The following is a 26301-nucleotide window of genomic DNA, read 5'->3' as shown; positions in this document are numbered from 1 at the left end:
GGGTTTCTTGTTGGACTTAATCTAGTCCCAGCCCCTGCCTCTAAGGCCTGCTTCATGGCTAAAAAGTAGAAAATTAAGGGTTAGAGCTTAGTGTCATTGTTACATTTATTTCCTTGATACAATATCAAATGCCCATTGCATTTTCTAACTCTGTCTCTCTGAAGAGCTCTGTCTCTCAGGCCCTATAAAGTCACCCCCATGAACAGATCTGTTATATGTCTACATTGCAGGAACCGTAGAACATAGGTACCTTGAAAACATGGTTTGAATGTGGTTCCTTTTCTGTGTTCTTAGGTTCCAATTCACATGGCTCTTTTTCCTTCATTTTTTTATCTTCATGTTTAGCACTGAAATGTGAAGAGACACCAGGAAAAAAAAAATGAAGCTTAGAGCGTTTAAATGATAGTGTACTGTCCAATCCTAAATGAAATGAATGGGAAAAATTGATTTAAGCAAATATGAATCATTTCTCTTAGATGAGGAGTCTAGGATCAGATCAATTATATACGTAGTTTCCTTGAGTTTCTGCCTGTTCCAATTAATGCCAGAGTGTTAATTCCTGCTTAAAATCTTCTAACTCCCTATTGCCTATAAGATAAAACTTAACTTTCATCGTGATCTGGCTCCTACCTTTCTTTCCAAACTCATCTCATGCTGCCTTTTACCTCCACTTTTGCTTGAGTCTAGACTCTCATAATTCCTCAAACCCACCACCCTATTTGAGCAACTCTTCCTTTTTATTATTTTTCTTTAGACATGCCTTCCACATCTTATACTGGTAAATACAATGCCCTTCATGATATAGCTAAATCATCTTATCTCTGAGAATGCTTCCCTGATTCTCCCAAGCAGTCATACCTTCTCTACTCTTCTAACACTTTGTTCTTCTATATTGTCTTACAGTACATCTATCTATAGATCTATCTCCAGTCCCTCCACTTTGCCTTGTCAACCACTAAAAATCAAGGCAGAACTATCTTATTCACATGTGTAACTCCAGTGTTAATGCTGTGTCGGAATAGCTGGTTTTCGTGCCTCACTTCTGTGTTGTTAAACTTTCAAAGGAGTGATAATATTTTATTGTGATTTCCTATTTATTTGGTCATTTTACTCTCCAAGTAACTCCTCACTCCCAACTACTCTGGCTTCCCCTCCCACCTTGGATCAAGGGTAGAAAATATATTCTATTCAGTTTTGTACCTCAGAATCCAGCAGTGTCTGAAGAGTAAAAGCTCAATAAATATTGAACTAAATAATTAATCATTTGACCTGTGCCTACCATGTGCCCAGCACTGTGTTAGTGTCGTAAGTTTAGGGACAGGTAGGAACTGAGGGAGAGAGAGGAAGGTAGCCCTTCCAGCTAAAGCAGGTTTTCTCCATGATTCAGCAAATGTTTTCAGACTCAATCAGGAAATTTTGATATTTGCTTCTCCAGAGTTCATCAACCATGCTTTTAAAAATATATTAGAATAACTCCAGGGAGAAGGGCTAGAAACAGACTCTGAAGAGGCAGGTAAGAGCGCTACTATGTGCCAGGGCATTCCTCTGGACCCAAGGAGTGTGAGAGGTATCAGGAACACCAAGAACATTAAGACATTGGCCCTGAATACAAGGAGCTCCCAAACAAGAAGGGGAGTAGGGAGGGGAGGATGAATTGGCATGTTAGCAAACTACATACAGTGCCATTTGTGCAAACATACTGTGCAAACAGAACTTACAGTGGTACCACAGGCAAGGGACTGGTTACTTCTCTCTGAGGGAGTGGAATGAAGAAAGGGTTCATACACAAGGGGTGCTTGATGGATTAGTAGAAGCTTGCCAGATTGTTAAATTGGGGTGAATCGATGGCTTAAAAGAGCAAAGGCAAAGAGACTTCAAACAGCGTGGTGCATTTCAGAAACTGTCAGTTCTTTGGAATTCATGTTACTGTTATTTGCCTGTTTGATTGTGTGACTTTCCCACTAATTCAGGAGATCCTGAAAGCAATAGTGAGGTCTCCATCACTGCTACAGCCCCAGTGGTGAGCACATATCTGGCACAGGCTGGATACTCAGTAAATGTTTGCTGAGTACAGCATGGGCTAGAACAAGATGAGAGCAGGAGGCGAGGCAGGATCACCGATCACTTCCTCTGTACTAGGTACCTTGCAAGGTGCTGGGGAAACTGAACCAGGCTAGTTCAGTTTGGAAACATAGCTGGCCCATAGAGGAAAACTAGTTCAGTCATCAGAAAGTCAGTAGTTGGACAGATGCTTTTCTGTTTGAAGATAAAACTCACCTAGGTTCTGGATAGGGAAAATTCTTCCAAGACTGAAAGTAAAGAGGAAAGTGGTTATTTTCATAAATCAACCCGAATCAGGCTCTGTTATTTGGTTACAGATCATTAGAGACTACACCAAAAGGTGAGGGGGATGAAGCCTCAGTAGAGAGCAAAGGCAGACACTGACCACAGAAAGTCCCAGGAACTGTTGCAGTGGGGCTGAAGATCAATCAGAAATGAAAACAAGCATTTCTGACGTTACAGGGCATGCCCAAAGGAATGTATGATGTGACTCAGAAAAATTGTTGTCTGTACGCCTTTCCAGAAATGCATCTGAAACATAAATAACTTCTAAATCCCATGATAAAATATGAATTTGTGGGATTTAAGCAATATTTTAGTGGGTAAATTGGCATTCACAAGTGCACAAGTAATGCTGGAATTTTTCCCTTACTCACTGATCACGTGCCCTGTGATCACCGCTCAAATCTTGCAGGATCTATGTTTGGCTCCATTAAAATTATGCCCCAATGATCACAATGTAGCCCCTCATTTATTCAGTGGTTATAGATCTGGTCCCATTCATTATTTGGAATCTGTCTAAGAACGCTGAAAAGAAGAGAATATATCTAAGCGTCTAAAATGCCATCACAAAATCCAGGTATCCTAGCTCATTATGCTCTCCTTTGAGGGCAGCCTTGCAGACCATTATTCAGAGACTATTGGTCCTTATTTTACACATAATTCCAACAAATTAGATGCAGCACTGGTAGAATGACAAGTCAGACAGGTCTTGTTTTTATATCTTTGTTACATGATTTACAGCTTACTAAACTTCTCTGAGCCTTAATGTTGTCATCTGTAATATGGGAGCAATGATATCATCTCACAGGGTAACTATGAGGGTTAAGCGCTACTGTCTATGCACAAGTGCTATCACACTAGAGGGACTTGGTACATGTTTGACCAGATGAAAAACTCATTGCTAGACACAAAAATATTGACAGTAGAAAAAAAAAGGTAAAAGAATTCAGAAAACTGACTTGTGGTAGTTTGGTGTGAAGGGAACTAGTTCTGCAAAGGCTCAAGAGCATCTCAAAAGAAGAGCATAAACTATGTCGACTCAGTCCCTTATAGTCAAGAATACTCCAAGTCATTAAGAAAGGAAGAGATCAGATTCCACTCACTGAGCTTAAAAATACAGATATAAACACAAAACATGTATGAGAGTTAAAAGATTTAAAAATTAAACATAATTTTATGTTTTACTTAAAACATAAAATTGGGATAAAATGGGATAAAATTCGTTTACTTGGCGAGTTCACTTGTGTAGAATAGTTCATTATTTGTTGGTGTTGCCAGGCACATGAAGCATTTTAATAGGCTATTTCTACTCCCATTGATAGAAATAATAATCATTCATATTTTTCTAGTGACGAAGTGTATCCACAAATGAATAATCCTTACCAGCAAGCACAAGAAAACTGAAACAGAGAGATGAAGGATCTAGACTAAATGTACCCAGTAAGAAAAGAGTAGAAACTTAACTGATCCTATTAAAACACTAGGTAAGGGCCTTCTATGAGCTTACACAGTGCTTACATACTGTGTTTGCCTTACTTCTCCCAGACATTCAGTGAAACAAGTATTGGTCCCTTTATTTACTGAGCATCTACTACTGCAGATACAGTAACCACAAGACATATGCTTCCTGTCCTCACGGAAAATATACCTTTTCTTTCCTTCTTCCCTTTCCTTCCTTCCCTCCCTTCCCTCCCTTCCCTCCTTTCCCTTCCTTCCCTTCCTTCCCTTCCTTCCCTTCTCTCTTTCTCTCTCTCTCTCTCTCTTTCTCTCTCTCTCTTTCTCTCTTTCTCTCTTTCTTTCTTTCTTTCTTGATACAAGGTCTCAGTCTGTCTACTGCCCAGGTTAAAGTATAGTGGTACAGTATCGGCTCACTGCAACCTCCACCTCCTGGGCTCAAACGGTCCTCCTGCCTCCGTCTCCCAAGTAGCTGGGACTACAGGCATATACCACCACGCCTGGCTAATTTTTGTATTTTTTTTTTGTAGGGACAGTGTTTCACCATGTTGCCCAGGCTGGTCTTGAACTCCTGGGCTCAAGTGATCTGTCTGTCTTTGCCTCCCAAAGTGCTAGGCTTATAGGCATGAGCCACTATGCCTGGCCAAGAATTCACCATTTTATAGAGGACACATCTGAGTCTCAGAGAGGTGAAATGTTCTGTTTCAAGCACTTACTAATAAGCTGTTTACCTTCATTTATCTTATTTTCATTCTCACAAGGACCTCAGATGTGAGTGCTTTATTCCCATTTTGCAGGTGAGGAAATGGACATTCAACATCACATAGCCAGGAGTTGGGATTGAGGCCAGTAGTGATTCTGCCTGGGCCCTACTCAGGTTGCTATGCTGCCTCCAGGTGGCACCTGGCACCAAGTCTAGCAGGAGCCCAGAAAGCATATCTGAAAGCCAGGATATACAAACCTGGATTGTGCCATAGAACTCAGAACTCTTCTCGCTGGAAGTCACAGTTATTAAAAGCTAGTTGTCACTGCCCACCACAGAAAAGGGCTATGGATGAATTGGGACCATGTCCTCCCATCCTATCCCACATTTTTGTCTCTGACAGTAACAGGGCTCAAAGTGCAGACTCTTAGAAGCTGAAGTCTGGAAAAACCTCAGAAATAGGAGTAAAAGTGAAAACAAAGACATTCCTTCCCTCTAAAAGATACTACTTTAGAATCAACCTTGCATGCTTATTTTACTTTTAGTTATAATGTTGGTAAGGAGAAACAATACCTTTTGGAGTTCTTCAATTCCAACTTCATATGTTGCTAAAATAAACATAAAAAAATTATTTCAAGGCAGTTCATCCATCCATTTCTTATAGTATCCAGGATTAAAGTAGTTATGAAAGATTCCAGAGTTCGGTTTTCTCACCTTTAAGAACATCAGACTGTATAAAGCTCTGTCTACAAAGTTTGGGAAATTATGGGATCAGTGATCATGGTTTTAATTTCTGTGGGGATTTCCAGAATGGAATTTACAGTCGATGAAGCATGTGAAACCATTTCAGTTTCCTGTTTTGGCAAACAGATACATACTCCATGCTTAGAAGAAAGCACTAAAATTTAGTGGCAGCTCAGAAGGCAAACGTGAAAGGAAAGGGAAAGGAAAAAGCCTAAATCCCACTTCAACAAAATTAATTCTCTATCTTGCCCCAAAGTGCTCTGTTCCACAGCCTTTTTCATTTCCTTAAATACAGTTTGAAAACACATCAACTAAGGCTGACCCACCTTTTGATTTTTCCAATAGTTATGTGGATTTTATTTAATGACATGATGCCAATCTTAATTACAGTCATGCATCACTTAACAGTGGGGATCTGTTCTGAGAAATGCATCCTTAGGTGATTTCATCATCATGTGAATATCATAGAACATATTTACACAAACCTAGATGATATAGCCTGCTATCTTCCTAGGATATAGGGTATGGCCTATTGCTCCCAGGCAACAAACCTGCATAGGATGTTACTGTACTGAATACTGTAGGCAATTGTAACACAATTATAAATAGTTGTGTATCTAAACATAGAAAAGGTACAGTAAAAATACAGTATTATCATCTTATGGGACCACTGCTGGATACGCAATTCATTGTTAACTGAAACATTGTATAGCACAAGACTGTATTAATATATACAAGTAGTGATAAGAATTTCAGTTCAAACACAGTTCTGCCACTCCTACATAGGGTATTTCAAACAAATTACTTCATTTCTTTGAGCCTCAGCTTGCTCATCTATAAAAATGGACCAATTGGTACCTGCCTTACAGAGTTAATGGGGAGATTCAAGGAAATAATGTAAGAAATTTGGCCAGGTGAGGTGGCTCATGCCTGTAATCTCAGCACTTTGGGAGGCTGAGGCAGGTGGATTACAAGGTCAGGAGTTCAACACCAGCCTGGCCAAGATAGTGAAACACCATCTCTACTGAAAATACAAAAATTAGTCAGGCACAGTGGCAGGCCTATAATCCCAGTTACTCGGGAGGCTGAGGCAGGAGAATCGCTTTAACCCGGCAGGCAGAGGTTGCAGTGAACCAAGATCATGCCACTGTATTCCAGCCTGGGCAACAGAGTGAGACTCCATCACAAAAAAAAAAAAAAAAAGAAAAAGAAAAAGAAAAGAAATTTAATATACCTAGCAGAACACTGGATATTGTATAGAAAATGGCAAATTTTTTGATAAAATTGCTTGTTTGGTTTTTCTTTGCTTAAAAGTTATTTATAAAAGTTTTCTCCCTACTGTTAGTAAACATATGTGCATAAAAGTAGGACTTCTCCCTCTGCTTTTCTCTTTCTTGCTGCTAAAGTCTTGAAGCTTTAGAAAACTGACCAAACAACATGTTGCATTTCCAAGCTTTTATTATTCTAAACATATAATCTACTGATAAAATCAATGAAATGCTAGGTTTTCTTTAGGGACTATCAGCATACAATTGTTGACACAGACCTAAAATTCTACATGATTAATTAATAATATGTATTTCAACTTGAGTAATTGTACATATAATACTTTAAATTAGGTAATTTTACACTTAATACTTTAAAAATACCTGTTTGTGATACAGTTTGCCCAATATCCATTCCTGATATGAATTTGCTTTCCAATTTTAAGGATAATAATCTCCTTCTTTCTACTCCAATTTATTTACTTGTCTATGCTTTTCAAAAACAAATCATGAGCTCTTTGCTTCTCCTAACCACCTTGGGATGGATATTATTACTTCTTCTGTCTTAGAAATGATGAAACCAAAGCCTGGAGAAGCCTTATTTGCCATGGCTAGTAAACAAAGATAATACACATTCAATTAATAATGTGTTCAAAATGTCGTTACTGCTGTTTAACAAAGTGGAGGTTCTTTCATGGTAAGCTAAGCTATCCAAACTTAGGTAGGAATTCCAACATATATTCCAAGTTAGGAGTATAGAGGATAAAGGGCGACATCCCAAAGAGTCAGGAACGGACTAAGAATTATGACAAGAGCGTGTGATCTACAGCATGGGAGTCCTCGCTTACTTTTGGCACAGAAATACGTAACCCTCTCTCCACTGACTAGTTTTATTGTGGGGGCAGAGAAAGGACTAATATCTGAAGATGGTTCTCAGCAGCCCTCCAACTGCTAGGGTCATAACACATGGTCATGTCTTGGAGACCTTTTGTTCCTTCTCCTCATCCTATCTGTATGACCTTGGAAAAGTCCCAATAGCAATGGTAACAGCAGACATTCTTGCCTTGTTACCGGTAGTAGGGGTAAAGCAATCAGTGTTTCACCATTAAGAATCATGATTAGCTATAGGCTTCCTGTAAATGTTCTTTATCAAGTTGAGGAAGACAATAGAGTCCCCATCTATTCCTATTTTTATGACAGTTTTTTAAAATCATAAATGGGTGTTGAATTTTGTTAAATTATTTTCTGCACAGATTGTCTGATTTTTCTTCTTTATCCTGCCAACATGGTGATTTTGTTGATTTTTGAATACTGAACCAGCTTTGCATCTCTGCACTCTTATATACCATTACCAAATGAAGAATAAACCACACTTGATCATGAAGAATAATTAATTTTCTATGTTGCTGAATTCTATTTGCTAATATTTTGTCGAGGATTTTCATGACCATACTAATTAAGGATATTGATCTGAAGTTTTCTTCTTTTGTACTGATTTTGTCTGGTTTTGAGATCATGGTAATACTAACTTTAAAAAAACAAAATGTGTTTTCTCCTCCATTTTTGGGAAAGATTGTATAAAACTGGTATTAATTTATCTTTAAATGCCTAATAGAATTTTTCAGTGAAATCACCTGACTTAGAGTTCATTTTGGGGGAGTTTTTAAACTATGCATTCAGTTTTCTTAAGAGTTACAGGGATATTCAAATTATTTTGGGTGAGTTGTGGTAATTTGTGCTTTTTGAGGAATTGTTCCTTTTTTTTAATCTAAGTTGTTAAGTTTATATGTGGAGAGTTGTTCATAATATTCCCTTATTATTGTTTTGATATCTACAGGGTCTATAATGATATCCCTGTTTCATTCTTAATATTATATCTTCTTTCTGTTTCTTTTTCAGCCTTGCTAGAAGTTTATCAATTTTTTCAACTTTGCTAGAAGTTTGTCAATTTTACTGATTGTTTTTTCAAAGAACACATTTTTGTTTCCATTGATTTTCTCTATTGTTTTTTGTTTTCATTTCATTTCATTTACTTCTAATCTCATCCTTATTGTTTCCTTCCTGCTACTTGCTTTCAAGAATTTTTCTCTGTCTTTAAGAAGTTTGATTATGATTCTTCGTGAGATTGCATTTGTTTTAGATTTGCTTGGTTTCTTGAATCTGTTGTCATATTATTATTATTATTATTATTATTATTATTATTATTATTTTAGATGGAGTTTTGCTCTTATTGCCCAGGATGGAGTGCAATGGCACGATCTCGGCTCACTGCCACCTCCACCTCCTGGGTTCAAGAGGTTCTCCTGCCTCAGCCTCCTGAGTAGCTGAAATTACAGATGTCCACTGCCACACCCAGCTAATTTTTTGTATTTTTAGTAGAGATGAGGTTTCACCATGTTGGCCAGGTTGGTCTTGAACTCCTGACCTTAGGTGATCCACTTGCCTCAGCCTTCCAGAGTGTTGGGATGACAGGTGTGAGCCACCGCTCCTGACCCATATTATATCTTTTGCCAAATTGGGGGAGTTTTCAGTCACTATTTCTCCAAGTACTTCTTCAGTCATGCACTCCTTCTCTTCTCTTTCCAGAAGTCTAATGACATGAATGTTAAATATTTTGTTATAGTCTCACAAGTTTTTTGAAGCTCTTTTCATTTCTTTTTCAGTCTATTTTCTCCTTGTTCAGATTCGGTAGTTACTATTGTTTATTTTTAAGTCATTGACTCTTTGTCCCTCCATTCTGCTGTTGAGCTGTTGAGCACATCCACTGACCTTTTTATTTTTCAGTTCTAACATTGTCATTTTTTTTACATTTCTATTTCTCTATAAAGACATTTTATTTCTTTGATAAGACTTTGCTTCATTTATTTCAAGCATGTCCATAACTATGCATTGGAAAATTTTATAAAAGCTGCTTTAAAGTCTTAGTCAGAAAATTCTAGTATTTCAGTCATCTCAATTTTGGCAGGCATTTTTTTTTTTTCAGATTCAGCTGCCATAACAAAATACCATAAATTGCATGGCTAATAAATAACAGAAATTTATTCCTCATAGTTCTGGAGTGGGAAGTTCCGAGATCAAAGTGACAACAGATTCAATTCTGGTGAAGGCCTGCTGCCTGGTTCATAGAGAGCCGTCTTCTTGCTGTGCCCTCATAAGGAGAAGAAAAAAGCAATTTCTTTTGGGATGCTTGTAAAGACACTAATCCCATTCGTGAGGGCTCCACCCTCATGACCTCATGTAATACTAACTACCTCCGAAAGAGCTCACCTCCTAAATACCATTGCATTAGGGGGTAGGTTTCCAACATTTTAGAGAGTAACAAGAAATCAGTTTATAATAATACCTAAGTGAGAAGAGAGCACCTCATCACTGCTGGGCAGGAGTAGGAAGGAGTTTGGCTCTCCAGCAGGCTTCTGCTGATAACATCTTAGCTGGAAAGAGTAGAGTGCCCTGTTATTGCTTCCCGTATGACCTTCGCCAACAGCAATAAGGAGAGGGTGGCCTTTTTACTGCTGGGTGGTTATGAAGATCCCTTCTACTAGCTCTCCCCTGACACCATCCTTTGAGGTAGAGAGAAGGACATCTTGTTACTTCTGGAAGGAGAGTGAAAGTCAAAGTTCCCCACATAATCTTTATGGACACTAAGTGGAATTTTATTACCACCTGGCAGGGGTGGAAATCCCAGCTCCCTACCTGGCCTTCTCTGACATCACTCCAGTGGAGGAGTTGGGTGCATCATTGCAGCCTGCTGAGGGTAGATGTCCAGGCCCCCCATTCAGCATTGCTGTTGGTGGTGGGCCCCATTTTTTTCTATGATGTTTGGCTGGAGTAGACCAGCTATTGTCTAGAGGTTTTCTGTTTTCTAAGTTGCCCTTTTCCTGGTCATTTGGCTAGAAAGAGAAGGCTTCAGCTGAAGCTGTTGTGCCCACTGGTGTTTCTGGGTTGCTAACTTTTTTACCTCCAAAACTGACACATACGAGGCAAGAAGAAAATCAGGGAACTCACCACCTTATCCTTCCTTGGGGCCTGATGTCCCTAACTGGTCTACCTCCTTCTCTCTACCTTTCAGAGTCATCTAGTCTTCTTATGTTTGTTTTACATACATAATGCCTGGGGCTTTTAGCTGTACTTTGCAGGAGCATTAGCAAAAAAGTACATCTGTTCCATCTTCCCAGAAACAGAGGTCCACTTCACTTGAAATGAGCTACTTGCACGGGGGTGGGTTCTAGGGGTGTCACATGGTCCAGAGAGAGAAGGAGCAGGTTCTGATTGGAGCATCCCGTTGGCTCTGTGAATTCTTAGCCTTGTAGAAGGGCACATAGTTGGAATGTGGCCCAAATGGCGCCCACAGATTTTGTTTTCAAAGTGTGGTCTATAGGCCAGCAGCATTGGTATCACCAAGGAACTTGTTAGAAATACAGAATCTCAGATCCCACACTGGAGGAGCTGCTGAACCAGAATCTACATTTTAACAAGATCCCTGTGCGACTTGTATGAACGCTAGAATCTGAGAAGCCCTGCTCTAAAGAAGGGGCCCATATACTCTGAGTATGGGGCAGCACTGCCTTTTGGGAGTGCTGGGCGGGGTCAAGACTTGCTCTTCCTATGGCTAGTATTTTACAAGCCATTTAGGAGAACTTAGACTGCCCAGTCTAAAAGAGAGGCAGTTTTTCTAATAGTTCTCCAACCCCTTATTTCTTGAGGGAGAAGAGGGGAATTTCAATAGGTCCTGATCCTTACCACATGAACTTTCTAAGTATGTATTCCCAGGAAAATGACTTCCTTTCCCAGAACCTTGGGGTTCTGGTCCATACAATGAAGAAGTTGTACCGGATGATCTCTTTTTAGCCCTGCTTCCAGGGAAGCCAAACTTCCTTGAATAAGAAGTAGCATAAACTTGTGGAAAAGCATAGACTTTAGAGGTAGCCTGAGCCTGTTTCACATTATAACCCTATTCCATGGTATATTTATGACCTCGTGCAACTCAATCTTTCCGATGTTCAGTTTCCTGTATCAAACATTAGGGTTGATCAAACCACTCTATCAGCAGGGCTGTACACAGGGAGCCTAACATGGAACTACAGTATCCTATAGTACAAGCTCACTAAATACCAGTGTTTATTCCAGCACTAAAATGTATGCTTTTACAGAGAACTGGCTGATACTATAGGCAAACAAAGATGTTGCAACTTGTAGAAATGCTATGAATCTCTGCTCCCTCATCTTTTTACCTGAGAAGGTCTCTTAACTCACAAGAAAAGTCCCGAGCATTGTCAGCAATGCCAGAGGCAGGAAGACTTAGCTCTGAGCCAGTGGTCAGATCCATTAAATAAATCCCCTGATCCTATTCAGACTGAACACAGGGGCCTAACTCTTATGGTCTGTTATCTCGTTCTCCACACACCAAGTAACCAGGGAACTTCAAGAAAGACACCAGGAGAAAAGAGATGAAGTTTCTATAGGAAGAGAAGGAAGAAAAATGAATCGTCATATCTTGATTTTCCCTCCCTCATATCTACAAAAGGCAAAGCAACTGAGTCGATTGGTAAAGGGGAGAAAAGAAGAGGCTGGGAAGGCAGCAACAGCTATTGTGAGATAGCATTGATGCCCAGCTGGATTTATTTATATTTTTAAGAGACCAGACACAGAAAAAAAAGAAAAAGAAATAAGATGGTAGTGCAGGATGGCTGTGCATTTTTAAACTTACAGTTAGCTAAAGGGAAAATATCATTTTTGACACATTTTCATTCCACACGGGGTTACACTATTAATTGGCTTAGCAGACTTACGATCAGCAATTTCTTTTGCAGTGCACAGGTTAATGGAGTTGCCAGAGTGTCTCAGATATGAAATTGTTGCCTCATAATTATGTGGTTCTTCAAATTCTGCATTGAAAAGCCTGGAGAAAAAAAGGTTACTTAAAATGTAACATTTTTAAAAACACATTTTGAAAGCTTTTTGTATTTTTTCCTCATTACAGAAATAATATAAGTATGTCTGGCCGATATAGTGACCTAAGCATATATGGGAGGCACACCACCCCTACTCCAAATGCATAAGAATTCTAGATGAAATATAGCAATGCAAAGACCTGTATAAAGATTATACGGTCCACAAAGAAATCAATAAAGCAAAATCCCCAGGTTCCAGACATACAGAGGAAACTCACAATTAAAGATGCAAGTGAGAACTGCAGTCAAGGGACACAAAGGGAAATTGAGACCAGATAAAGAGAAATCTTAATGACTAGGCAGCTGGGGATTTAATGTCTGAGTCAGAAGGTAAGTCTGAACCATAAGCCTCATCTGAATGGGAAGCTGAAATGGAGCTATCAGCATCAAATCCAGAGTTACAATATGCTGTTCTGTCTGTAAAACAAGTACTAAACATATCTGTCCAGTCTCCCAGAGAATGAGCTTGGAAGTTTGCTATCTGACTATGGCCACAGGAACTGAAAGAGTCACCAGTGAGAAATCAGAAACTTGAAAACCCAGCACCAAATACAGAGGTGGGGTTTAATAAACCATCTGTCCATTTCAGAGACACAAAGCCAAAACTGATGCTTGAAATTCAAATCCCTCTTGTAAAGGCAAATCTGAAATTATTCTGTAAAGATGCTTCCACAATCCATGGCACCTGTAGTTTCCAAAGAAAACAAATTCCCACTCAGAACAAGCTGATAGTGAAAACTGAAAATCATACAAGGAGATGAGCTGCAGTAAGATAGTCAGAAGGTATAACTAATGAGGGACCTAAATAATAGAATAACATGAACGTTAATTTAAAAGACATGTGTTTTTAGTATTCAAAGAAATAAAGTGAAGAATAAAAACCATTAGGTAACAACAAGAGACTGAGGGAAATGAATGTCCTATAGATTTGGAGAAAGGAGTTATAGAGATCATAAAATATAGTTCTTAAGATAAAAAATTTAGTGTAGAAGCTGAAAAGTAGACTAGATGCCACAGCAGGAGGAATTGGTGAACTATTATTATTACTATTATTATTATACGTTTGTTGAGACAGGGTCTCACCCTGTCACCCAGGCTGGAGTGCAGTGGCGCAATCTCAGCTCACTCTGGCCTCAATCTCCCAGGCTCAAGCAATCTGCACCCTCAGCCTCCTGAGTAGCTGGGACTACAGGTATGTGCCACCACACCCAGATAATTTTTTTGTGTTTTTGTAGAAAGGAAGCCTCACCATATTGCCCAGGCTGGTTTCGAACTCCTGGGCTCAAGTGATCCACCTGCCTTGGCCTCCCAAAAGTACTAGGATTACAGTCATGAGCCACTGGCCTAGAATTGGTGAATTATTTAGATATGACGACATTATCCAGAATGTAGCATAGAGAGATAAAGAGACAGAAAATATTTAATAAGAAGAGATAGGGAGGATAGAATGAGAAAGTACAACATACATATATTAAGGATTATAAGAAGAAAAAAGAAAGAGAATGATGAAAAGGAGTCAATATTCAAATTATAATAGCTAAGACTATTATTTTCCATAATAATATGGAAAACAGTGGAAGAGGGTTATGAAAATTATTTTCAAGTCTTTGCATTATTTACAAGGATAGAGATGTTGATTAACATTAGACTTTGTAAATTATAGATGTCAAAATTTAATTGTAACTACTAAAAATAATAGAAATAGAATATTTAACTTCTAAACTGGTAGAAGGGAAATATGCAATGAGAAAGCTTAAATTTTTTAAAAAAAGAAGGAAAGAAAAAATGCAATTATAGAAATTGCATAGTAAATCTTAATTGGGAAAAGTCCAAATAGGTCAAGGATTACAATAAATGCACGTGAACTAAGCTATCCCACTAAAATAAAGAGTATCTGAATTGATATATATCTGAGTACACGTATCTGAATTGATATATATCTGAGTACATGTATCTGAATTGATATATTGGCCGGGCATGGTGGCTCACGCCTGTAATCCCAACACTTTGGGAGGCCGAGGTGGGCGGATCATGAGATCAGGAGATGGAGACCATCCTGCCTAACACCATGAAACCCCATCTCTACTAAAAAATACAAAGAAAAAATTAGCCGGACGTGGTGGTGGGTGCCTGTAGTCCCAGCCACTCAAGAGACTGAGGCAGGAGAATGGCGTCAACCCGGGAGGCAGAGCTTGCAGTGAGCCAAGCTTGCGCCACTGCACTCCAGCCTGGAGGACAGAGCGAGACTTTGTCTCAAAAAAAAAAAAAAAGGAGCAGACAAGTCAAAAATCAAAAAGACATATAAACCAAATAGTACCAAAGAAAACTGAAGCAGGTATATTAATATTAGACCAACTTTAGTGTGACTGATGAAGAAAATGAGAAAGGATTCACACGAGTGACACAAATTAGAGATAAGAAAGGAAACAAAACTAGAGATAGTTTTAGGCTTTCAGAAATCTAAGACAGTGTTATGATCAGCTCTCTACCACTAACTCTAAAAATTTAGAGAAAATTAGCAAATTTATAGGGAAGTAGAAAATTGCCATACCAACTGAGAAAGAAACACAAAAACTAATAGGCCAATAAATCATTAAAGAACTTTTATCAGTAGTACACTGATAAAAGGTACACTCTTCCCTGTACCTACCTCCACCCTAACTCACCTCTCTTCTTGTTCTCTACCAAATAGTTTTATAGACAAGTTTTAATGAACTGTTTTAGAGGATAGAAAAAGAGGAAAAGCTACACTACTCATTTTAAGAAGATAATACAATTTTGGTATGAAGACCACGAAATGATCAAAGAATAAGAGAAAATATAGCGCAATCTCACTTCAGAGATTTTAACCCAAATTCACTAAATACTGAAAAATGAATTAATCAGTATTAAAAATAACTCAAGAATAACTAAAATTTGTTCCAAGACTTCAAGGATGGCTTAATATCAGAAAATATATCATTGTAATTAATCACATTGTTTCAATAAAAGTGAAAAAAGTTATTTTAATATGCCAAAAAGCATTCCAGGGAGATAAATTTTCTTTACTAGGTTACCCTCCACAAATAACATACTTAATAGTAAAGTGCAACAAACAATATTTAGATTCTGTCAGGAACTTTGGCAATAAGAAAAAGACAAACCCGTAGAAAACTGGACGAAAGTATATGCCAGTCATCACAGAAGAGTTAAACTGAATAGCTTATAAACGTAAACTCCTAACCTCATAGTGAACAGGGAAATGGAAATCGAGATAATGAAAATTTGGTTCACATTCATCAGATTAGCTAGAATCCCAGTTTGAAAATAATACCTTATTTGGTAAGAATGTGGAGAAACAGGAACTCTTTAAACTGCTTTGAGTGTATGAATTGTCACAACACATTTTGGAGAATAATTTTTCAATATCTAGTAACACTGAATTTGATTATTTAGTATTGTTTAGCAATTCTACTTCTAAGTAAATAGCTTTGAGAAACTTGCTTATATTTACCTACAAATATAGGAGAATGATTACTGACGCATTATTTGAAATGGCAAAAATTTACAACAATCTGCATGTCCCTTAGTGACAAAATGCATAAACAAATTGGGATGTGTTCATATGATGAAATACAATACAGTAATTATGATGAACAAATGACGTATACATCAACATAGATAGAATATGAAAACACAGCTTTGTAAAAAAAAGTTGCAGAAGGATAACATAAGGTGTCATTTATACAAAAATTTAAAAACTATATCCTTAACAGATATATGAGTTTATAGCTCAAACCTAAGAATATACTAAATGGATACACTCACAAATTCATGATTGGAGTTGCCTCTGCAAAGAGAGAAAGGGAAATGGAATTATGGAGTGAATTCATAATTCTTTCTCCTCTGTACTGTCCATATTTGGTATGAGGTAGTTCCATTTGCTATAGATGCAGTTGAAGGGGACTAGAGTTAGGGTTAGGGTTAGGGTTAAAGGTTAGGTTAGAGTTGAAGGGACTTCAGCTGCATCTAGAGCAAATGGAAAATAACAACTACATCACAGCAAAAGTGGATAGTATCAAAGAGAAAAAATTACACATAATCTCTGCACCTTAATACAAATGAAGTCTTAGCCTTTGATAGTCTTCCTGGTTTTTCATTTATATGTGTATTCACTTAGTTATCATAGACAGTGAAAAAGTTGAAGTTCTCTCTTTTTTTCCCTCATTTATTATAATCAAAAGCACATTCCACCCAATTGTCTTCTCTCCTTTGTTTGACTATTTTGCATATTTTCTAGTTTTCTTTTGTGCATATTATCTGTAATAACTCTAAAAATGTAATAGTTCATTTTGCTGAAAAAGAAAAATTATGAACTCCAATGCATAAGTGACTTCTCCTCTCATATTTTTCCCCTCCCTCTTCATAAAGTAATAACGAGAAACTTTCTTAAATTATCGGCTATGCCATATACCTCATGCTTCAATAGCCTAACAATCTCATTTGGTCTATGGTAAATTAATTTTATTAATAAGAAACAATTTGGGGAAAAATTGAAAGATGTCCAATCAATTTCTTAGACTACTTTGGTCAAAAATGCATAAATATCGCATTTCAGATAATTATAAAGAAAATTTTACCAAAGTTTCCAAAAAGGCATCTTTAGGATCAATTGTCTTTAGAGAGAATCAGTTCTGGGATTATTGTTAAGAGGAAAAAAGAAGGTTGCAGATGTATTTTAACCTCCTTTTTTTGCTACCTGAGAATGTCTTTTACCTTTATCCGTGGTCCGTTAAAACTAGATCTGAGATCCACCTTGACTTTATACAATGTGGATCAATATAAAGAACTTGGATTGGAGAGAAGAAATAACTCTATGATTCAAATCTATGCTTCAACTTATTTCCACATTTATGAAAAATGTGTCTACAGGACTATAGAAACTACTGGGAGGCAGCACAGAATATGAGACAGATCTGGAACGTGGGGTTAAACAGATCTGAATTGGAATCCTAGCTCTCCCCTACATTCTAGTTATAAAGTACTGGGTAAATCCCTTAAGCCTCCATTTCCTGCTTTATAAAACAGTTATAATAAAATCTACTTTAAAGGTGTACTGTAGATATTGAATGAAATATTTGCCCTCTGCACATAAGCATTCCACAAAAGTGTGCTAGTAATATTAGTGTACTAGAGGACAAAAATATTGTATTTTTAAAATGGTAAGTTTTGAGGTTTACATCTTGTAAAATTTTTTATTAGTGGCATAGCATCAGGTTTCTAACTTTTCTTACTTTCTTACAGAAAACCTCCAGTTATTTGTATACTACATTATAAAACATTAACATTTCTTAGTGATATCTTCAACATTATCTGTGTCAAGAAGCAAAAACAGCTCCTTAAATGCAATACAAGTGTTAAAGATGATTACAAAACCAGAAAATTTCTAATTTTGTTTGAACTCTTGGAAATCCTGTCTTCAAAATAAATGTTTAAACAAATGAGATCTCTCTAGCTAAAGCATGGACAAGTGACATCTCACAGTTGTTTCCACTTGCCATGTCTGCCTCTGGTCCACAGCCCTGAAAGGCCCCCGCAGAATCCCTCATTGTCCTTTGGAGAATAATTAGTTAACCTCTGTATTAGGCTGTATGCTCTAGAGAAGTGGCTCATGCACCTCATTCAAACATCTGTCCACTTGGTCAAACAGTAAGATTATTAATCACACTAAATAGCTACTATTTCTTGAGGGTTTACCATGTGTTAGACACTGTACATAGATTCATTATATGCACGTCTCATTGTGTGGTCTTGAGCAGTCATTTGGGTTCTCAGAGCCTTCATTTCCTCATAGAGTCACTGTGAGGGTTTAGTGTGGGAATAACTGAATCACAATGTGGAAAATGCCTGACAGGCGAATTTCCTTTCTTGTCTTCTCCTGTGCCACACTGCATGATGATGACTCAAAAAGTTTCATTGCAAGAAAGTTCTAGAATATCTAAAGAAGAGCTTACATTAAGTAGAAAGATTGAGACTTGAACAGCAAAACCTGTTAGCCATACTTCTATAATTATTTTGTTAGGTTGAAAACACAGTTTCTTCCACTTATTATTTAAATGGGACATGCATTTTGGAGACAGGATGAACAGGAGTAGCTTAGTCAGCATTTGCTCTGTGTAACATTCTACAGGTTTCTGGTGACAAGGGAGTGTGACACAATCTGATTTCTCAATTGTCCAAAGTCCCAAACTGGTCAATTTCTATTTCCAATAAATACGTTAAGTAAGAATACTCTACTCATAGCCCTTCACCCTAAGAAATCCTTCCCTTGAATGAAATGATTGGTGATTAAACTTTTAAAAGTGACATCCATGCTAAATAAAATGGATCTCAAAATTCATTTGTGCCAGGTTCACAAAAATATATGATGAATTTGAAGGGATTTTCTTCATAAGCTACTAAAACTTGTTTCGTATACATATTAGATAACGTTTAGAGATGAACAATCAATGAATCAGTAGAGCAGAATGATTCAGAGAAACATAGGTTTCAGAAAGACAGAGGTGGCAGTGAACCTCAGCTCTACCAGGCTATGACCTTGGGTGGGTGGTTTGACCTAAGTCTCTTCACCCTTTAATCCTCTTTATATGAGAATGAAATTATATAATTTATGCCATGCTTAGTGTAGTGCTTGGCATAAAGTGTTTGCTACTTCTGCTTCCGCTACTACTACTTCCACTTTCACTTTTATACTATTTTCCCTTTTACTATTCCACTACTTGTGCTTCAAATTCTACCACCACCTCCACCACTAGTTCTCCTGCTTCTACCATTTTACAGCACACATATGTGTGCATACATATACATCTTATTATGTAATATATATTTTCATTTACATGTGTATGTGTTGACATATATATATACATACATGTATACATACATACACACAATCCTACCACCACATGTACCATAACCTTACTGTGATGGTTAATATTGAGTGTCGACTTGATTGGATTGAAGGATGCAAAGTATTGTTCCAGGGTGTATCTGTGAGGGTGTTGCCAAAGGGGATTAACATTTGAGTCAATGCACTGGGAGAGGCAGACCCACGCTCAATCTGGGTGGGCACAATCTAATCAGCTGCTAGTGCAACTAGAATAAAAGCAGGCAGAAAAACATGGAAAGACTAGACTGCCTGAGTCTTCTGGCCTCTGTCTTTCTCCTGTGCTGGATGCTTCCTGTCCTCAAACATTGGACTCCAAGTTCTTCAGCTTTTGGACTCCTGGACTTAAACCAGTGGTTTGCCAGGGCTCTCAGACCTTCAACCACAGACTGAAGGCTGCACTGTCAGCCTTCAAAGAGTAGGGATTCTTTCGAGGTTTTAGAATTCGGACTGATTTCCTAGCTCCTTAGCTTGCAGATGGCCCATTGTGGGACTTCACCTTGTGATCATGTGAGTCAATAATCCTTAATAAACTCTCCTTTATATATACATCCTTTATATATACATCTATCCTATTAGTCCTGTCCTTCTAGAGAACCCTAACTAATCCACTGACCAATTCTACTATGACTTCTACTACACAACATACAACAAATAGAGCTTCTCTCAGCCCTGGGCACTAGGTATTTCTTTTTCCTATTCATGTATATATAACCCAGTTATTTCTATAAAGGAACACAAAACCATGATCACCAAGTAACTGTTATTAAAGTGCTGATTACCTTACAAAATATGCCATCCCCTCTGGCCTTAACTCTGAAGCTACATTGTCAAACCATTGATCTCATTCATAAGGCAGGCATGGGAAGGCATGTAAATAATAATAACAGCTGATAATTATTACCTGCCAAGCACTGCTTCAATTACATGTATCAATCTTTTACTTTATGAAATGCATACTATTATTCTTTCCACAATTAGATGAAGAAACAGAAGTATGATCCAAGCTCACAGAGTAGCTAGCAGCAGAGATAAGAAGCCAGATATTTGAATCTAGAATCTGAAGTCTTAACCATTATGCTGTATACCATCTTACACAGGGAATGTACCGGTTAAAGTCATAGCACGAATAGATCGCACTGTAATGGAAGTCATCAAAGAAAGAGGTCATCAGAGTATACAGCAAGGCGGACTCCAAAGGACTGACCAGATTATTAGCTAGAGACATAATGGGAGAAAAGTATGTCTGCCAGTGATATAAACGAGAAGCTCTCAGATTTCTCATTCATTAAGTTACATGCTATTATTCACTCTTTGGACAAACTATATTCATGTTAATTTTATATTTGTTATCTCATATAATCCTCTCAGTAGCAGTATGAGGCATTTTACAGATGAGGAAACTGAGGCTTGGAGATATTCAGTAACTTGTCCAAGATAGCACTGCTAAGAAGCAGAGGTGGGTCTGGAAACCAGACCTTCTGATTCCTAGTCCATTGGTTCTCTCCTCTGTACTGCAAGTCACTCTAGAACCAAGGGAAAACTGACAATGAAAATAATGAAGCACCAGACGATGGTGAAGGTCAAGGAGCTTGTGAGTGGGTTTTGGACAATATTTTTCCAACCTTTGTTAGGCTGACCCAAGAGTTCACAGATCAATTCTTTCATGGATTAGTTATTTACATGGGGAAAATGTTATGGTGAAGTTCTTTTTCTTATCTGTGCCTGACATTATCACCTATAAAATGAAAAATATTACCATTTAACCTGTAATTTGAGGTTAAGGTGGAACGAGTGGATCAGGGTGAATTTGGGAATGACTTTCTAAAAGCACTTTGTCTTCTAAGTGTTTTTAGGAAGTCACACAACTACTAAAGCAGACTTTTTTTCCCCATTCATCTAGGAACAAGATCTGATAAAGCAGATTCTTAATAAACCAGTGGCAACTTCCGCAGCATGAAACAAAATGACCACAAGCCCTCATTTTGATCACTAAAGTCAAATTTTTACAATATCTTTGTTTCAAATTTCAGAGTGCCTTCTTTGAGGTGCACTATAATATCTAACCCCATTTGTTTTACAGAGAGGGAAGTGAGGTCACCCTCTGAACTAGTGGCAGGTTTTTAACTAGGAGTCTGGTCTCCCGACTGCCTGTTCTGCCACCTACAGTATTCGACTTTGATACAGACAAACCCTGCTATTACAAACAAACAACAAATCTCTGCCATTTATTAAGAGCTTACAACATTGAAATTCCACTTTGCTAAATTAGAGATATTTATCTCAATCCTCATAACATCCCTAAGGGGAAGGATTTGATGTCACTACTTCCCATATTAGAAAATACAAGGCCCAGAGATATCAAATAACTTTCCCAGGATCACACAGCTAGTGTGTGGAGCTCAAAATGTGAATCCAAGGTTATCTGACTCCCAAATCAATGCCCTTAACTTCATGTAACATACTCCATGAATCTTCTAATTTTTAATTCATTCAATTTAAACACACTTTAATTATGCAGCTGGTAAGAAAGAAATATTAGACTATCTCTCTGCTTTTGAATAATTTATAATTTAGACAGGGAAATGAGATATGCCCAGGCAAACAGAAAATCAAAAAAATAGACTGGATATGATTGAGTCTTAAGCCGAGTGCCGTCTAAGTCCATTCTGTTCTTCAGCCAACATTTATTGAACAACTATTAAATGCTGTATGCCCTCTTCCCGATATACACCTTACCACTACACACTCTAATCATGTCAAATTACCCATAGTTCTTGAACACATGAGGCTGTTTCCTGCCTCTTCGCTTTTGTCCACATGATTCGTCTGCTTATAATGATCTTATCACCAACATCCTCTGTGCAAATTCATATTTTTTCTCCTAAAATTCTGATTGTCATTATCCATGGCCCTTCTATAGTCTATTCTCCACACAGCAGCCAAGATGATCTTCTCAAAATATAATTCAGACCTTGTCACAATCCTGCTTAAGACTTTCCAGAGGTGTCCTATGGTTTTTAATAATTTTTTTAAAAAGAACCACTACACTCCCCACCTTTATGACCTCATCCCTCTGCATGTCTCCAAGGTCCTGTACTACCATTCTCTTCCTCACTCATCACTCTCCAACCACACTGGTCTCCTGTCTATTTTACAAGGATGCAATGCTCTCTACTACCTCGAAGACTTGGCAAAGGCTGCTCCTGCTACATGGAATGCTTTCTGTATGACCAACTTTTTCTCAACCACCAGGTCTAACCTCTGTCCCCTTTGGCAAGGCCCTTCTTCAGCTGGCTTTCCCAAACAGCCCTCCTCCCCACCTATTTCTGTATACCACAATACTTGTTGTATACCCTTCTCAGTCACTGTCATAGTCTTGAAATTACTTTATTACTCTTTGAAACTAGTTTAATTTTTTCTCTCTTGCTCTAGGATATTGAATATCACTTGCTGCTCAGTAACCATTGCCTCATCTAGTATCTGGTACATTGTAGGCTTCCAGTTAGCAACTGGTTTTTTGTTTATATCCTTCTCTGATGCTCATACAGAAACACTGGGAACTCAGACAGGTAGATGATGTCACATCATTAATTTTTCTCATTGAGCTCCCCCTCTCTGTCAGGTACTGTTCTAGAATATAAAAATAAATAACAATCAAGGTCCTTAAACTCAGGGTTCTCATGGTCTAAAAAAAAACATAAAAAATAAATAAGTCAAATGAATATTATCATCCAAAGCATTCATAAAAAATAACAGGAAAATAAAGCAGAATCATATATGAAATAGATAGCATCTTGGGTGAGGGAACATGTGCTATAGCCAGGAAAGCTGACATTTCAGCATACGTCATTGTCTTATATCATATTTGCTATTTGTTTTTCTTCCCAACTAAAATACATACTTAATGAGGACAGATACCTTGTGTTCATTTCCTGCTGTGTTTCCAGCATCTAGAAAAATGACTGGCACATAGTTGCAGTTCAATAATTATTGAATGAATAAATAAATAATGAATTCTGCATAAGAAAGAGCCATCAGGTGATGATCTGGGAGATGATGACACACACAGGAAAATATAAGTACTTCTGATTGGTCAGGGAAATCTTGTTGTGTTTGAGGATTAGCCAAAGGTCAGTCCATGGGTAGAAGAGAGGAAACAAGGGTGAGAGAGCTTAGGAGAGGAGTTTGGAGAATAATCAGTGACCAAAACCTATAAGGAACCTGTAAGACTATATATAGGTATAAAGAAGTATAAGGAAGGATATTCTTGGCCCCGGGAAAAGTACAACATTTTTGAATTTTATTCCAATATAAAATGGATGCTAAGAGCTCAATGCTAAGAGCTCAATGATTAGTTTAATTAAACAAATATTTAATTCAAAAACTAATGAGTCCAAGGAATAGGAGAGAAGAAAAGAGAGTGCCTCTCATGTGGGCTAAAATAATCAGAACAAGCTTCTTCTTAGGGTGTCACTTGGAGTTGAACACTAGACCAAGAAGGAGCTGAGGAAAGAGGATCTCACATGAGTCCCCACTCTCACATGGCAGTAGCCCTTACCTAATATGCAAGGGCAAAGGAAGTGCTCAGATTGTCCTAATTATTTAGCTTCAATATTAGATGGATATAATATTGGACATGCAAACCAAGGTGAAATGTATAGAGAACAGAATCTTGAAATGTTTTCTTCATTTACATAAAAGTTAATGGAAGATGATATCATTCTGTCCATTCATCCTTCTCCCCAGCATTTTGTTTATCTGTTATTCTACTGGCCCATCACTCAGTTAGTCATTCAATAATTATTGCTTTCATGCCCACTATTTGCTAGGTCCTGTACATATAAAGGTGAAAAATATGTATGATCCTTCTCTCATGGAATTTGCAGTCTAATAGGTATCTCCAAAAACACTTCATGGTGGAAAAATTCTGACTGAGTCAGGATAACGTAGCTGAAAATCTTTAATTTGGTCCTGAGTTCACATCCCAGATAAACTCTGAAACAGGGCAAGCCACGGTTTCTCACCTATAAAATGACAATACTAATATTGTGTATATTCAATATCCTAATACTAATATTCAATGTTCAATATACAAATACTACTAATAATATTGCCATTTTATAGGTGGCAATTAGTATTGTCTCCTAAGATAGTCATTGGTCTAGAATGAGTCTAACAGATATAAAAGGGCTAAGCAGTGCTCATTATATGGTCATAAAACAGTAGTTTCTATTCAACCTTACTAAATATACCTATGTACAAAACTAGGCCCCAAGTCTGCAACTTGTGATTGTCTGGTTTCTTTCTCAATCATGACTTTTCTGGCTTATCATCTGAATGCCACTGAAGAGAAAAAGCAAGGCTTGGTTCCAAAACGTTTCATATTTTAGCTCCACCCTAGGCTAGCCTCCCTCACACAGATCCCTCTGCACAGAAAATGAAATCCTAAGGCGGGCGTTCAAGAACTCCTGCCCAAAGCATATCCAGGCTCAATGTGTAGAGCAGGCCATGAGTCTATTAAGCCTTGGCCTCTTTTGTTGTAGGTAAAGTGTTCTTTGAATCCTCAGTAAGGCAGCCTGGGGTGGTAGTTGAGAGACTGTGTTCTGGAGCCAGGCTGACTAGGTAAGCCCTGGTGCTGCTGATCCAGTTGCATCACCCTAAAAGACTTCACCTGACTATCTGTGGTCAGCGAGTGCACAAAGCACTTACTGGACCTCATGGGTGGTTGTAGCTGGGAGTTTTAAAATGAGAGCGTGGACATAAGGTGCAAGTCTTTATCTATGGAAAGTGCTCAATAAATAGAAGTTATAGGTGATTTTTTTTTTTAAGGAGGAATATTTGAAAACAAGAAAGAAGAGAAAAACTCAGTAAATTCACTGCTCCTCATGAAAAGCAGGCAATCAGTGGCCCTATTGTGTCCCCTGAAGTCCAATTAAAAAGAGATAATAAGAAATTATTGAAGTGGCTTAAGCTGAAACTACCTGAATGTTCTGGGTCTGAAACTCCACAGGCAGGACACAGGCTTCAAAAAAATTCCTTCTCTTCATTCTTTCCTGTAACGATTCAATTTATCCCAGCATGCTGGGATTTCCTGGCCTACTTTCACCTCTTGAATATCACTACAAGGAGGCTGTTTTGTTGTTGGTCAATCAGGTCAGGTCTGCACCAGTCTTAATTACCTGAAGTGCAGCCATTCAGGAAAGAGCACTGTAGTTGCAAACAATTTTACAGCTAGCCTTAAGTGATTCTGTCGTACATGTACAAAGGCACAATGATATGCTTTTTGTGGTTGCTGTTATTAAGTAGAAAACAAGCTCAAAGACCTTTCAGGAAGGATCCTTCTCGTCTTGCACTGATTGTGTGCCAAGCACTTCACCTATTTTAATATCAACAATGATGGGAACAGCAAATAACCTCCATGTTGTCCTAGATTCTTCTCTTTCCCTCACATCTCACTCCCCACAGCTGATCCAGTGATTGCTGTTTTCCTCTGAAACAAGTCTTGAATCCATCAACTTCTTTTATTTCATTTTGACTACCCTGTCCATGTCAAGTTACTTAACTTCTCTGTGACTCAGTGTCCTTATCTATAAAATGGGACGGTACTATCTGCTTCTTAAAATTGTCATAAATGAAATCATGTGTAAAGTACTTTAAACACTGAGTGTGGGTTGCTAGTTTTACTGTGGTTGTTGCAATGGCTTTCTAGGCCACTTTCTGTTTCCACCTATTTTCTCATGAAATTTATTATTTATACAGCAGCTAGAATTACCTTTACAAAAGAAGTGTCAGCTCATGTCACTTCCTGGCTTAAAACTCTCCAATGTCTTCCCAATGCATTTAGAGCAAAATCCAAATTACTTCCACCGCTCACAAGATACTCCACCCCCATTTCCTGAGCTCACTGTGCTTTAG

General features: G+C 37.9%; 1 protein-coding gene across 9 annotated transcripts in view; it reads right to left on the bottom strand.

The window, feature by feature from the left end:
- Window positions 1-26301, bottom strand: part of FYB2 (FYN binding protein 2) — a 99170-nt gene that overhangs the window by 35880 nt on the left and 36989 nt on the right. For all 9 annotated transcript variants that reach the window (XR_011620398.1, XM_024797033.2, XM_011764357.3 and 6 more), the window contains 4 exons: window positions 12300-12409; window positions 5075-5109; window positions 2278-2309; window positions 251-347 (listed from right to left, as the gene is read on the bottom strand). Coding sequence is in view for 8 of the 9 variants with exons in the window: in XM_024797033.2 (XP_024652801.2) it covers window positions 251-347; window positions 2278-2309; window positions 5075-5109; window positions 12300-12409 (274 nt within the window). In the remaining variant the exon portion in view is untranslated. The remainder of the gene's footprint in view (window positions 1-250; window positions 348-2277; window positions 2310-5074; window positions 5110-12299; window positions 12410-26301) is intronic.

The sequence above is a fragment of the Macaca nemestrina genome, chromosome 1, assembly GCF_043159975.1.
Source record: "Macaca nemestrina isolate mMacNem1 chromosome 1, mMacNem.hap1, whole genome shotgun sequence".
Classification (NCBI taxonomy): Eukaryota; Metazoa; Chordata; class Mammalia; order Primates; family Cercopithecidae; genus Macaca; species Macaca nemestrina.
Note: the sequence above shows the minus strand (reverse complement) of the source record. Positions and strands in the feature narration are given on the sequence as shown.